Raw genomic sequence first — 15198 nt, 5'->3', positions numbered from 1 at the left:
TGTTCATCTTTGAGGCTTGCTGATTCACAGAAGATTGAAGGCACAGATGGAAAACAGATCGAGCAACTGCAAAGAAGTAGAATCTGCAAACTGAGATTTGGGCATCTGCATATAGACTGGTTGCCAGTGCATTGATAGTATTTTTTAGGCTTGCTGATTCACAAAAGATTGAAGGCACAGATGGAAAACAGATCGAGCAACTGCAAGGAAAACAGGTCGAGCAACTGTAAACAAGTGGAATCTGCAAACTGAGATTAGGGCATCTGCATATAGACTGGTTGCCAGTGTATTGATAGTCTTTTTGAGGCTTGCTGATTCATTTCACAAAAGGTTGAGCATCTGCATGTAGACTGGTTTCCTATGCTTTGAAAACATTCCAATATGGCATACCAACCATGTTTTGTGTCTTTAGAATTCCACAAAAAATATAAGTGGAAACAAAAACACAGGGAAACAAAAAATAACAGCAGTAGCAAACCAAGCCTTAAGTACCACTAGGTGGGGTCGGCTAAATGAATCCTTTTCAGCCCATTTCTATGATCATAGGCAATTTCCCTCGACAAATTCAGGGTTATTAAATCCTTATTCACTATTTCATTCCAAGTTATTTTAAGTTTATCCCTACCCTTTGTGCTACTCCTCACTGTAACTAATGCATTCTTCCTCACTAACGCACTATTTAGCTTACGTTGTAGGTGCCCAAACCGCTTGAGTCATCCCTCCCTTATCTTATCTTCCATAGGAGCTACGCCTAACTTACTACAAATATGTTCATACCTTAATTTATCTTTTAACGTTATACCACTCGTCCATCTTCGCATTCTCATCTTAGAAACTTTTACCTTTTGGATATGTTATTTCTTAGTTGCCAGCATCTGATCCATATAGCATAGCTAGTACTTCAGCCATCCTATAGAACATCCCTTTTAATTTTAAGGGTATTCTACGATCACACAACATACTCGAAGCACTTTTCCATTTTACCCAACCTGCTTTAACTCTACACATTACATCTTCTTCAATTTCTCCTTCAAATAAAAAAATGATAAAATAATAAAAACATAAAATTGGAAACATTACCCAGACAAGGCTTAAATGAAGGGACAATAATCTTTATATTCAATGTATCATTAAGGGTATTGGCTCCCAAAGTAATCACATGAGGAGTCAACAAATCATGTATATCATGAGCAAATAAAATCCACATATCTTAGGAGGAAGAGCTTATAAATATGATTTCCTTGTGATTCTTCAACAAAAGGAGGTATTTTGGCACCCTATACAAAGGGCTCTTGATACCACCCTCCAGTAACATGCACAAGTTTGTGAGTTTACCATCACTAACTAAACCATTAGAAAGGGCGAGGGGAGAGAAGATCAAAATGCTTGATGATAATAGAAGTTCATCCAATCATAGTTGTTAGAATTGTACGTCTCAATTCGAATTATCAAATTCGTATTGAGAAAGGCATAAATCAGTTCAAATCGCATGGGAGATTCGTAGAAGGCAGTGAATTGAGGTGGATCGTACAATTCACATAGTGAATCGGTGAATCAAATTACATCAAACGAAACGTAAAATTTGGATGCAACTCCTCTAAAACCCAACTTAAGATCTTTAAAATTTTTTCATTTTTCATGGTGGCCTTCCATTTGCTATTTACATGAGTTTTGTCCTTCAAGAGGGAAGAAAGAAGTTTGTTGGCCTTCTCATTCTACACCTCTTATTTCTGCCATTAGATAAGATTAGAAGAAAACTAGAGTTAGAAAAGGAAACTAATCTTGAGAAGAATGCCAAAGTCAGCTAGGTGGGTGAGCTTTTGGTTGGCACAATGCCCTCTCCACTCCTCTAGATTTAAAGATTTGATTTTCATTAGTTTCTATATTTTAGTAAGTTTTGTTTACGTTTCTTATTTACTTTCTCTTCATTTTTTAGTTATTAGAGCAAGCCCATGCATTAAAAATGACTTTTCTTATTAAACACCATAAAGTTCAAACTTTTATTGTTTTTCATTGATTCATTCTCGTAAACACCATAAAGCTCATTTTTTATTAATTTTTTCTTGTTTCCTCTCCTTATATACATGAATTTTTAATTGTTAAACATGTAAACTTACACCATAAACATGAATTTACAATTATTTAAAATTTCCCATGTGTCCTTATCTTACTTTTTAGTGTATCTTGAACTCTTAAGATTTAGTGCTTTAGTTTTAAGTCACATAACAAATGTTATAGTTTCATAGAAACTAGTTTAACTTGATACTTGATAGAGGTGGAATGGTTAGATCATGGTAAATCTTGCTTGAAGGGCTAGTTTTCCTTTTACACCAATATATGTATGAGTTAGATAGATCATGGTAGGATTTAGACCTACAAAACTTGCTTTGAAGGCAAGCGCCATTCCAATTATCAACATGGATGATCCATATTTGTCGAAATTTCAATGTATTTTACTATTTTACTTGTTTTACATATATGCAAGTCATTAGGAATCAATTTTTAAAATTTTGCACCGAATCTTATGGCAATTCTCGATTCCCAATTCATGAAATTGGGATTTCAATCACAATCAAATATCAATTTGACAACTATGCATCCAATCAATAAAGGTGCAGTTAAATAAATAAATAAAGGTGCAGTTAAAATCAAGGTGTTCTCCCTCCACCATCTTAAGTGCTTGGTTCAATGTTCTTTACTTTTATGGCTCAAGGTAAATTTATACTTCTTGCGATATGATTAATAAACCAAATACAATTTATTAACACAAGTTACACAACAACAACACCGACAAATAACAGTGGCAGTAGCAGAAGCAACAACAACAAAATAAGCAATAAGCGTATTTAAAATCAAGTTCCCAACATCGCACCTGTAATTCACACAATTGGCACAAATAGAAGCTAGGTTTGAGCTCTGACAAATAGCACAATTACTGGTTTTTCGGGTCACCATCTGATTGCTCATCGACAAGCCACGCCGCCAATTTCCTATACTTTAAACCACAACATATCCAAAATTAATTCCCTCCTAAATCAGAACTGCAGTAGAATAGATCAAAAGATCAAGTGCACTGATATGAAATTTTAAAACCAATAATAAAAGAAAGACTCGACTCTATGAAACCCTACGTCTGTACGTCAAACAATTTCGCTATCGACGGCCGTTTCTTATCGTCTGATTACCAAATTGTGATGTTCTCTCCATCTGCTTTTCAATTCGACTTTCAGAAGCAGAAAAGATTTTAGGTCTCAACGTTTAGTTAGGGATATTTGAGAGAAAACTTAAGAAATTGCTGGCAGCGCCCGCCGACGAAACGAAACGGAGGCCGTGGAAACGGCGAGAGATAGGCAGCCCGTGAAGGATTTATGCAGTGTATGTAAAATAGTTTTGACATCCGGCTGTAATTTACTAATTTCAATTTGACGCCTGAAAAAACAAATTGGCAGTGCGTGGGTCCCACGAGATGATCCGGCTCTGGAGTAAGTTTCCGGTGTTGGTGCCGGGCCCCTTTAAATTGAACCCAATTTATTTTCAGTCGTTGGATTGAATGAATAGGTGTCACACTGTGATGCCTAAAATTGAATATTCAAAGGTCCCGCCTCCATTTTGTTTGAGGAAAAAATAAAAATTTCATTCTTTACTTTATTTTCTCCTATTATCAAATAATATAAAAAAAAAAATTTATTAATTGAAGCTTTTAAAAAATTAATGACCTCTTTGGATTTGAAAGCTTGGATTTGGATTCCAAATGAAATCATTGGACCAAATTCACAAAATTATATCCAAGTCCCTGGAGATGGATTTTTCAAATTCAAATTCATACGAATTTTTACTTTAATTTGTCCAACCCTAATATGCCTTGTTCCTAACTCGATACTTCTCGTCCCCAACCCCTTTCCCTCCTTGTTGGCGATATCCTTCCCTAGTGCCATATGAGAAGCCATCTCTCTATCAATCTCCCTTTGTCTAGCTTCTTCTTCTGAGATCTTATGATTTGTTTATCTGCAATTTAATATTCAATATATACACAATATATATTCAAAATAAATATATAAAGTATAATATTATATATAATATAAATAAATAAAATATGTTATATAAATATAATATACATATATATTTATAGAAAATACTAGAAATATAATAAATAAAATAGAGATAAAATAGAATAGAATAAATATAAAATTAATCTTTATAGTTCATTTTAGCAATAAGGAATGCAATAAGAAATAAATAATGATGATATAAATTTAGTCTTTTATAATTTTTATTTGAATATTTAAATATTACAAAATTATAACTAATAAAATACCAGATATGGAATGAATTTAAATCTTGTTTTTGTTTTTGTTTTTTGTTTTGTATTTTAAATCTCTTTTTTTTTTTGTCTTTTCCTTCATAATGCCTTATGTTTTTCTTCTAGTTGCATTTCTCTTCTTGCCTTGGATTGCTGCAATGCTTGAGAGTATTTTAATCCACTGACTGAATTATTGGACTATTTCCTAGTCATTCTTCATGGCCTTATCAGTCTTGTAGGGAAGAGTTAGATTGCATTAGTATGCGGCTATTAACTACTCACCATGGTCTAATATTGCAATAGTGTTATTTGTCATTATTACTATTATTATTATTATTTAATATTTGAAATCTAATATAACCATTTTTAAAGCAGAGTTGAAGAATGGTCTCCATGTTTGAGAACCAAGTCCCCTTCTATCCTTTATGTTAGTTGGGTATGCTTGCCATCTAGTTTGAAAATTGAACAAATTCAATAGTTTCTTTGTTTAGCTGTCGCGACGTCCTGGGAGCGCGTGTGCTCCGGACGGCGAAATTAAAATCAATTTAAAATTTTCAGGAAAAATATGGTGTAGGAGCCTCACTAACCTTTAGTGTGGTTAGAACACATGATTACTCCCCCGTTAGGGGTAGAATCGGTCTACATTACCAGAGTTGGGGTCGGGAGTTCGGTTACGCGGGGGGAAGGAACGAGCACCCCCTACGCGCCCATTCTTACGAACAGTACCTAATTAATTTGAAATTATCCCTAAGTTAATCTAATAATTCTTTAAATTACTCATTTTTATGAATTTATAAATACATGTAAAAAAAAATAAATAAATAAAATAATAAATAAATAAATATAATATATACATATATATTCCCTCAGAGCTTAGGGTACGTGATGCCCGAAGGCTCATACCCCCGCAATAAAATCATAAGGATAAAAAATCAAGAAAATACTTTACAAAAATAGCTCCCAAATTTATTTTCAAAATTTATAGATTTTTCATAAATAATTTAAAATATTTTCCAAAATTCTCTGGGAGATTTCAATACATGACAATAGGATAATAAATTGACAAATTAAGCTAACATATAATAAAATACCATACGCTATACATATTAAGATACTAAAAATACTAAATCAAATAGTACCAAATAATAATAATAATGTATAATGTAGAATAAAATACTAAAAATAACATAATACTGAAATATATCAATATTCTTAATATAAATGTATAATCTAAGAATACTAAATATAACAACATACTTAATATAGCAGTATACTCATATGAATCACATAACAATATAACGATATAAATACATATGTACAATAAAGGTAATAATAATTTACTTCTAATAATGATAATGATAATAAGGATATGATGTATAACATAATAATTACCTTAATATTAACAAGCCATTAAAGATATGCACACTACACATATAGGTAAATTACTAACTAAGGAAGCAAATCAAACATAAGGTTAACAATATGGAAACCAATGAGAAGCTAAGGAAGTAATGAAATTATGGAGAAGATTTATTTCTAAAAATAATGTACACCTATTCAATATGGTTATCAAAATTAATACACAACCCTAAATATACAAATATTACATATAAAATAAGTGCAAGAATAACCAAAACCCTAAATAGTGTGAAGAAACCTAGACATGCATAAAAACCTAAATAATATCTACACATGATATGATGACAATAAAAACCTTACTTTGATAATACATAATAGGCACAATTTAAATTTGAATATCTAATTATAAAACAAATAATATAACAATAAGAGAAAAACCCTAAATATGAATATATTATTTACTAAATAAATATATGACAACAAGAAAAGGAAAACTTATTCAATTAACCAGAATACTACTTATTTAACGTATACACAATTCAAAATTTAAAAATTGAAACCAAACCCCAACAAATAAAAAGGAAACCTACAAAATAAAGAGCAAACCAATTAATATTTATAGTAATTACTACAAAAAATCTAAACAAATATTGCCGCAATAAAATGAAACCTAAAACACAATATTTAAAATTTTAACATATATACAATAAAAGGTCTAGCTGTGAATATTAACTACATACTATGGCAAATAGGATATTAATATAAGCACCTATGGAGTCTTAAATTTTAAATATTAAAACAGATCAAAATAAGAAAAGAAACATAAAAATAAATAAGAAAACAAATAGCTGAATAAATAAATAAAAGGAAAATAAAATAACATAAAAATACACGTGCGTGTGTGTGCTGTGTATGTATGTGTGTGTGTTCTGCTGTGTGTAAAAGTGTGTGTTTTGGTGTGTGTTCTGCTGTGTGTGCAGTGTGTGGGTGTTTGTGTGTGCTGTGTGTGTGTGCAGTGGGTATTTGTGTGTGTGCAGTGTGTGTTGTGTGGATGGCCGTTGGGTGACTCACAGCTGTGAGTTGCAGCTGAAGATGGTGGAGATCTCCCGGCTGGTTGCTGGATTGAGGAGGGAACCTGGCGAGGCTGTGCAGCAGTGGTCGCTCCTAGCTGCTATGGAAAGGTGCTCGGGTTGGTGGAGAGTTGCTGGAGGAGGAGTGGCAAGGTCGCAAGTGGTGAATCTAGAGGAGCATAGAACCGTGGCCGGAGCTTTCTTTGCTGCTATCTACTGTGTTGATTTCGGCTGCTACTCCTTCCTAGAGATGATGGTGGTGGTGAAAACCATGAAGGAGAGTAGTAAACAAACTGCCGGAGATCAGAGGAGCGGACCCTATGGCAAGGTGATGTTGACGAAGCCAAGGTTGGCGGAGATGCCGTGAGGATTTGTAGGGTTTTGAACGGAGCTGTGTGGAGATGAAACCGGGAGAAGGGAGAGTTGAATCTGCCGTGGAGTTGTGGCAAGTCTGGAAAAGCTCAGGGCAGTTGGTGGTGTGATTTTGTTCAGCTGTGGGAGTTGCTGGGTGAGAATGGATGGTGGCTGGGGCTGTGTTGCAGGGAAAGGGTGACGGAGAGGACCAGAAGAAGAAGAAGGAAAAGAAATTTTTTTTTTTTTGCTCCGTTTGCTCGGCTGCGCCCCCCCGACCCTTGAGAGAAGCCAAAAGAGACCCTATATAAAAAAAAATTTAGAAACCCTACTTCTCTTTTCCTTTTTTGGTTTTTTATATTTTATGGTATTTTTTTCTTTTTGGAAACAATATATATGAGTATAACTACTTATTATGGTAATAATAATAATAATAATAATAATAATAATAATAATAATAATAATAATAATAATAATAATAATAATAATAATAAGGTAAAAAAATAATAATAATAATAAAGTGAATATAGAAATAATGTTAATAATAAAGATAATAATAATAATAATAATAATAACAGAAATAAACAATAATAATAATAATAATAATAGTAATAAAGATAAAAATACTAATAAATAATAAAAATTAAAAATAATATTAATAATAATGAAAATAATAAATAATAATAATAATAATAAATAAAATAGAAGTAAAAATCAAAATAAAAGTAATAATAATAATACTAATGAAAAATAATAATAATAATAATAATACAACTAATGAAAATTAATAATAATAATAATAATAATAATAATAATAAGAATAAATAAAATAATAAAAATACTAATAATATTAAAAATACTAATAATAATAATAATGATAATAAATATATTGGGCCGGGGTAAAAATGGGGTGTCTACAGTTTAGTACTACAAATGATAAATTGCATTAGACCATTGAAGATTAAAAATTAAAATTTTTGTTTCTATCTAATGGTGCCTTTGTCATCTTTGTTTAAAGTTAAACTTGTAGAGACCCGAAAAATATAAATAATAATAAAAAATAGAGACAAGCGGAATTTGGTTTGATAATGACCCAACCGTCGACGGTTTTGGTCGGAGGCCAAAAAAATCGTTGACGGTTTTGTAAAACCACGACATACTAACGGTAAAATGGTGAAAAATAGAAGGGTTCAAAACCCAAACCGTCGACGGTTTCATCTGACAGTGTTGGATAAAGAAGGATACTACAAGTTAATTTCATGAAATAAAAATTAAATCTCTCTCTTCCTCTCTCTAAGCTGCAAAACCCTACTCTCTCTCTCTCTCTCTCTCTCTCTCTCTCTCTCTCTCTCTCTCTCTCTCTCTCTCTCTCTTCATTTTCTCCCCTGAATCTCGCCCAAATCGACGATCGGACACTACTATGGGATCCTAGGGACGATCCCCGTCAGTTTAACTGGGGTAGAATTGGGTATTAAGGATCCTGGGCACCACTCCAAAGTTGAGGTAAGGGAGTTGATTAAGTTATTGTTATGAGATTTAACTGGTTAATGGAGTGTGTGGGCTTAGGAATGCTAAATAACTATGATTTTGGGGTAGAACTAATTGAACTTAGGCATGTGAATGTAGAAATTTGTGGGAACGCTGCAGGCGTCAGTTTAGAGTAATTGCAGGCACGCTCTCAGTAAACAGGTAAGGGGAATAGGTTATGTCAGGGATTTAAAAAAAAAATATTATATAAATGCTTTTTTGATTATCTAAGCATGTTGGAAATGATATTTTAGCATAATCTATAATTTTATGGGTGGATATATTATTATAATTTATCAGACAAAAATTGTGTGGCATGAGGATAATGCTTTTAGGGATTGAATAAATATGATGATTTTACTAGTTACGATATGATGGCGATAATGTCATTTATGATATATGATTTATATTGAAACTAAGAATGATAATTTTATACCCAAATGTGTTTTAACGGATTTTTGATTTATACTGAAATTGAGAATGGTGGTTTTATACTGAGATATGTTGTATTGGTTGCTGATTTATACTAGAACTGAGAATGATGAATTTTATACAAGATGTGAGTTATCTAGTTGTTTATTGATTTATGTAAAATGGGGATTTTGATACTATTGTTGTGAAAACCACAATATAACGTTGGCAGGATATGAGGAGTTCATGCCTAGGACCTCGAGAAGATCGTTTCTCACCTCGTATAGATGATTTATTTGATCAGCTTCAGGGTACTCGAGTCTATTCCAAGATCGACCTCAAATCAAGCTATCATCAGGTGAAGGTTAAATTAGAAGATATCTCTAAGACAGCATTTCGAACCAGGTAAGGGCACTATGAATTTTTTGTGATGCCATTTGGATTGACTAATGCACCAGTAGTATTTATGGATTTAATGAATCTGATGTTTCATTAATATTTAGACCAGTTTGTTGTGGTTTTCATTGATAATATACTAGTCTACGTAAGGAGTTTTGAGGAGCATAAGGTACACTTACGGCTGGTACTTCAGACGCTTAGAGAAAAGGAATTGTATGCCAAGTTTAGTAAATGTGAATTCTGGTTAGAGAACGTTGCGTTTCTGGGACATGTTATATTAGGGGATGAAATTTCGGTGGATCCCAGTAAAATAGAGGCAGTGGCAAATTGGGAAAGGTTGAGGAACGTTCAGGAGATCAGGAGTTTCTTGGGATTGGCGAGGTATTATCGTCAGTTTGTAGAGAGATTCTTAGGACTATCAGGGCCTTTAACGCGACTGACTAGGAAGAATACTAGATTTTTATTGAATGATGAATACGAGCAGAGCTTTCAAAAGTTAAAACAGTGGCTCGTCACTACACTAGTACTGACGATTCCATTTGGAGGTGATAGTTATGTAATTTACAGTGATGAGTCTTTGAAAGGGTTTGGTTGTGTGTTGATGCAGCATGGTAGGGTTTTAGCTTATGCATCCCGATAGTTGAAAGAGTATGAAAAGAACTATCGATCTGAAATTGGCTGTAGTGGTATATGCACTAAAGATTTGGGGGCATTACTTGTACGGTGAGAGATGCAAGATATTCTCTGATCATAAAAGTTTAAAGTACTTTTTCATGCAAAAAAGTTGAATATGCGGCAATGGAGATGGTTAGAGCTCATCAAGGATTATGATTGCACCATCAGTTACCACCTATGTAAAGCAAATGTGGTGGCTGATGCACTGAGCCGTAAATCAAAGGGTACATCGCAGTTAGCAGTAGTAATTCAGCACCCAATTCAGATGGACTTGGAAAGGCTCAGCGTTGAGGTAGCGGAGGATGGTCACCAAACATTTATTATTAGCCTGGTTGTGCGGTCTACGTTATATGAAAAGATTGAAGCTACTCAGAAAGAGGACCCAGAATTAGCAAAGGTAATAGCCAAAGTACAGAATGGTCGGGGAGAGGAGTTCAGCATTTTTGATGATGGGGCTTTGAGGTTCCGTTCCAAGTTGTGTGTACCCGCAGATGATGATATTAGGAGAACAATTCTAAAGGAGGCTCATAGATCTCTATATACGGTTCATCTTGGCAGTACTAAAATGTATAGGGATCTGTGAGGGTATTTATGGTGGAGTGGCATGAAGAGAGAGATCGCTGAATTTGTGCTGCAGTGTTTGACGTGCTAGCAAGTTAAGGCTGATTATCAGAGGCCGGCAAGGTAGTTGCAGCAACTTTACATCCCTGAGTGGAAGTTAGACCACATCTCTATGGATTTTGTGACAGGTCTACCGCCGACACTGCACGATCAGAATGTCATCTGGGCAGTTGTTGATCGGCTAACAAAAACAACACACTTTCTACATATTAAAGTTAGCTACCCTATGAACCGTTTGGCAGAGATCTATATTCAGGAGATCATTCGACCCTTTGGAGTGTCGGTATCTATAGTCTCGGACCATGACTCACGTTTTACATCACGATTTTGGGAGAACTTGCATGAAGCTTTAGGGTCTCAGTTAGCATTCAGCACCGCTTTCCATCCTCAGACAGATGGTCAGACAGAGAGAACAATCTAGGTACTTGAGGATATGTTGCGAGCGTGTGTATTGGATTTCGAGGGTAGCTAGACCCAGTATTTGCCGCTGGTTGAATTTTCTTATAATAACAACTATCATACTAGCATCGACATGGCACCTTATAAGGCGTTTTTTGGTAGGAGGTTCCATTCTCCTTTATACTGGGATGAGCTAGGTGAAAGGCGAGTTTTGGGGCCAGAAATAGTGCAGCAGACATACAATAAAGTTTGACCTATTCGAGATAGAATCAGTGCTGCACAAAGTAGGCATAAAAGCTATGTAGATACTCGCCACCGAGAATTGGAATTTAAAGTGGGTGACCATGTGTTTTTGAAAATAGCACCACTGAAGGGAATTATGAGGTTTGGGAAGAAGGGTAAGTTGAGCCTTAGGTTTATTGGCCCTTTTGAGATATTAGAGAAGATTGGGTCAATTGCCTATCAGCTAACTTTACCACCAGCTCTGTTTAGAATACATGACATGTTTCATGTTTTTATGTCAAGGAAATATGTCTCAGATCCTTCTCATGTCATCATTTATATAAAATTAGAATTCAGTGATGCTTTAGCATATGAAGAAGCTCCATTACAGATCTTAGACAAGAAAGAATAGGAATTGCACAGTAAGAAAATACCACTAGTAAAAGTTCTGTGGAGGAATCACGCAGTGGAAGAAGTTTATTGGGAACTTGAGAAGGAAATCAGACAAAAATACCCGCACTTGTTTTGTAGTGACCTGCTATCTAAATGGATTTTTTTTTATATGCTCTGATACCATACTAGATTGAACCCAATCATTAACCTAGGCAGCAAGAAGTAGAAATCAAATAAACATATCCATATACATTTATGTACAATACTAGAGTTCTAGTATGTAATCTCAAAATATACGTATACCACTGTTCCCAAAATATCCTCAACTGGTGAGGGCTATACAAAAATGTTCCCAGAAATGATACTCACTCTTTGAAAGGGCACTACTGAAGCCCCTCTATCTGCGAGCCTGGTCTGCTCGCCTACCTGGATCACCTGAAAAATGATTCAACACTAGGGTGAGCCAAAGCTCAATAAGACGAAATATGTTATCATTAGTGTGTGGCAAATGAGCTACAATACTATGCAAATCTATTTTCATATAATCATGTAACAATGAATCTGTAAAGCTCAATGATAGAAATATAGTCTTCATCTTTTCCTGTTGCTTAACATTTCTGTACTTTGGGTTTCTATGTAAAATACTGTTGGTATATATATATATATATATATATATATATATATATATATATTTTCTGTTTCTGTAAAACTGTATAAATATAATAGTAACTATAAAATTTCCCATATGGATAACTGTGTATCATGATTTAACCCCTCGTGACTGGGTTGTGCGGCCCGTAAGTAGGATTTACCCTGATTGGCCAACTAGGAATAAATCACTGTACTCCATAGTCTAATCAGCCCTCCTCTACCCATATCTGATGGGGAGCCTTTCCACTCGTGGGCTCTATGCGATCGACTTTTATACCATGTATTATCTGAATAGGTGGTTGCACTCTATAAATTGTATGTAGCTATGGAACCGTGCTTTGTAACTGTATGGTACAACATGGTCTGATACTATATAATATATATATCTATATACCACTATCTGTTTTACCATGATTCTGTATAACTATAAAAACCATGACGCTATGGAAAATTGTAACTATATCACTGTGTTTCAGTAATGAACTGTAAATCTATATGTCATGGTACTGTAAAACTGTATAATCATGGTATTTCTACCATTGCTGTAAAATACATTCACTGTCTATATATTCTGTAAAACACATCTTTGAAAATACTATAAAGCACGTTTCTATATTATATCTATATTTTCAAGCCACACAGTAATTTTAAAACATATTAATCACATTTAGCAAACTGTATAAATCTCTGCTGTAAACAATACTTTGGTGGAATATTTATAATTTCATGCTGAAACATATTCATATATCCTAGCATAGCATATTTCCCTTACATGTTTCCTACTAAAAACCCCCTACTACAACGGGTCCAACACTAGCAGGGTTCTCCACTCAACACCCTAAGAACCTTATATTCCAGAACAAAACATCAATATTTCTTAACCTACATCATTTCCTATAACTGTCAGGAAGCCAAAAACTGAATAAAAGACCTTACCCTGGATTTGGGATGAAATCCAACTTCGTTTTCCTGACGATTCGCTCTGGCAGACTTATAGTGAACTCCGCCAGGAGCGTCGTGGTAGTTTCGGATCGTCTATCCGGTGACTAGTGGGGCCGGAATCCAAGAGAGAAGGGAGAGGGAGACATAGAGAGAGAGAGAGAGAGAGAGAGAGGAGAGAGAGAGAAGTGCTGAAAATGTGATAAAAAATCCGATTTTTCTCTACTTATAGGGTCAGATTCGTCGACGAGACACGTCACTTCGTCGACGGATCCTTCAGTAAATTCGTCGACGAAACCCTGTTTTCGTCGACGAAATTCAGAGTATCCCATGTCGTCTCTCGGTATATTCTCATTGACGAAACCTTGTGTTCATCGACGAAATCCTGAAGACCTTCATCGACGAAACCCTGTATTCGTCGACGAAGTCCAGCAATTTCCTTGAAAATTTTTCTCTAAAGTGCAATGTCGTCAACGAACGCGGACAACCTCCTTCTGTTCATGTTTCCATTTTCTCTCCCCCTTTATTAAAATACTATTATTCTTTTCGGGTCACTACATGTTTAGTAGGGTTCAGTAGTTATTTGTAAAGTTCAAGTAATGACAGATTTATTTTGTTTAGTATAGAGTGACAAATGTGTAAATATAATTTAGAATATAGGATAGGTAGTGTTTTGGTTTTGGGAGAATTTTCTTTTATGAGTATATTTGTAATCTCCTAGGACCCTGAATGTAACCATGGTATTCCTCTACCATAAATGAGGGTTAGTAATAAAATAAGTAGCCCGTTTTGTGCTAAGAATGGTATTCAATATAGATAGTGAATTTCAAGGATGAAATTTTTATTCGGAGGGGGAATGTAGAGACTAGAATTATTGTAGTATTAACTAATAAAATAAAAGAGGAAAAGGAAATTTTAAAAAGGGGAAAAAGTAGGGTTCGTCGACAAATCCTCCATCTTCGTCTACGAACTCCATATTGGATTCATAGCACGCCACTTTACCCGTTTACGAAATATTACTGAGAGGGCTATTTCAGGACCTAAAATTCGTCGACAAAGGTTATTAGTTCATCGACGAACTCCCTTCTTGGATTCTTCAACGAGGTGACGTGTCTCGTCAACAAAGGCTGGTGTATAAGTATGCCAAAATCAGATTTTTAGCGCAAAAAATTTCCATGCAGCCCCCTCTCTCTCTCTCTCTCTCTCTAACTTCATCCTCTCTACCTTCTCTTCATCTTTTTGGCCTGGTTCTTCATCAGTTCAATGATCCGAAGCCACCACATTACTCCTAGGAAGATTCTCTTCAAATCCACTGGAGTAATTTGTTGGTTATGCCAACTTGGGAACCATCCCAAAACTAGGGTAAGTGAATTATTTGAGTATTTCCAGTATTACCAAGTTCATTTAAGCCCAGATTTTGTATTATATGAGAATATACAAGGGTTTTGTGAAATAAAATTACAGTATTATATTTTCAGAAATAGGGTATTTTGGGGACCCTGCAGGCAAGGCTAAAGGACCCTAGTGGGAGGTATTGGAGGAACTCAAGTAAATGATATATGGATTATAGTTTATGATTTGTGCATATTTGATTTAAGGAAATATGTGTGTGATGATTGTTTAGGTGAATTCAGTTGTTTGATTGAGAAATTATTTGTGTGCATCTCAGGAGTTTGAAATGATAAAATGTCGCACAAGTGAGACTGTAAATAACAGCTAGTGTTCAGATAGTTAGGTAAGGGAAATATGCTATGCTAGGGATTTTAGTATTATTATTAACAGAAATTACATGTTTTAATAGATTATTATTATTATTCAGATTATAAAATATTTGTATAGCAGAAAATACATATTTTAGAACATATGAATTCATTTATTTAA

The 15198-nt window shown here is 34.4% G+C and overlaps 1 protein-coding gene across 2 annotated transcripts in view; it reads right to left on the bottom strand.

Annotated features, from left to right (window-relative positions):
- Positions 1 to 3520, bottom strand: part of LOC131161556 (uncharacterized) — a 41179-nt gene extending 37659 nt beyond the window's left edge. Inside the window, exons 1-2 of one of the 2 annotated variants that reach the window (XM_058117391.1) lie at positions 3132 to 3520; positions 2873 to 2990 (exon numbers count right to left, since the gene is read on the bottom strand). In XM_058117391.1, the coding sequence (XP_057973374.1) occupies positions 2873 to 2967 (95 nt within the window). In that variant the 5' untranslated portion in view covers positions 2968 to 2990; positions 3132 to 3520. Of the gene's footprint in view, positions 1 to 2872; positions 2996 to 3131 lie in introns of both variants that reach the window. The other variant, XM_058117390.1, reaches the window with a different exon arrangement.
- Positions 3521 to 15198: the final 11678 nt, after the last annotated feature.

This window comes from Malania oleifera, chromosome 8 (assembly GCF_029873635.1).
Source record: "Malania oleifera isolate guangnan ecotype guangnan chromosome 8, ASM2987363v1, whole genome shotgun sequence".
Lineage (NCBI taxonomy): Eukaryota > Viridiplantae > Streptophyta > Magnoliopsida > Santalales > Ximeniaceae > Malania > Malania oleifera.
Note: the sequence above shows the minus strand (reverse complement) of the source record. Positions and strands in the feature narration are given on the sequence as shown.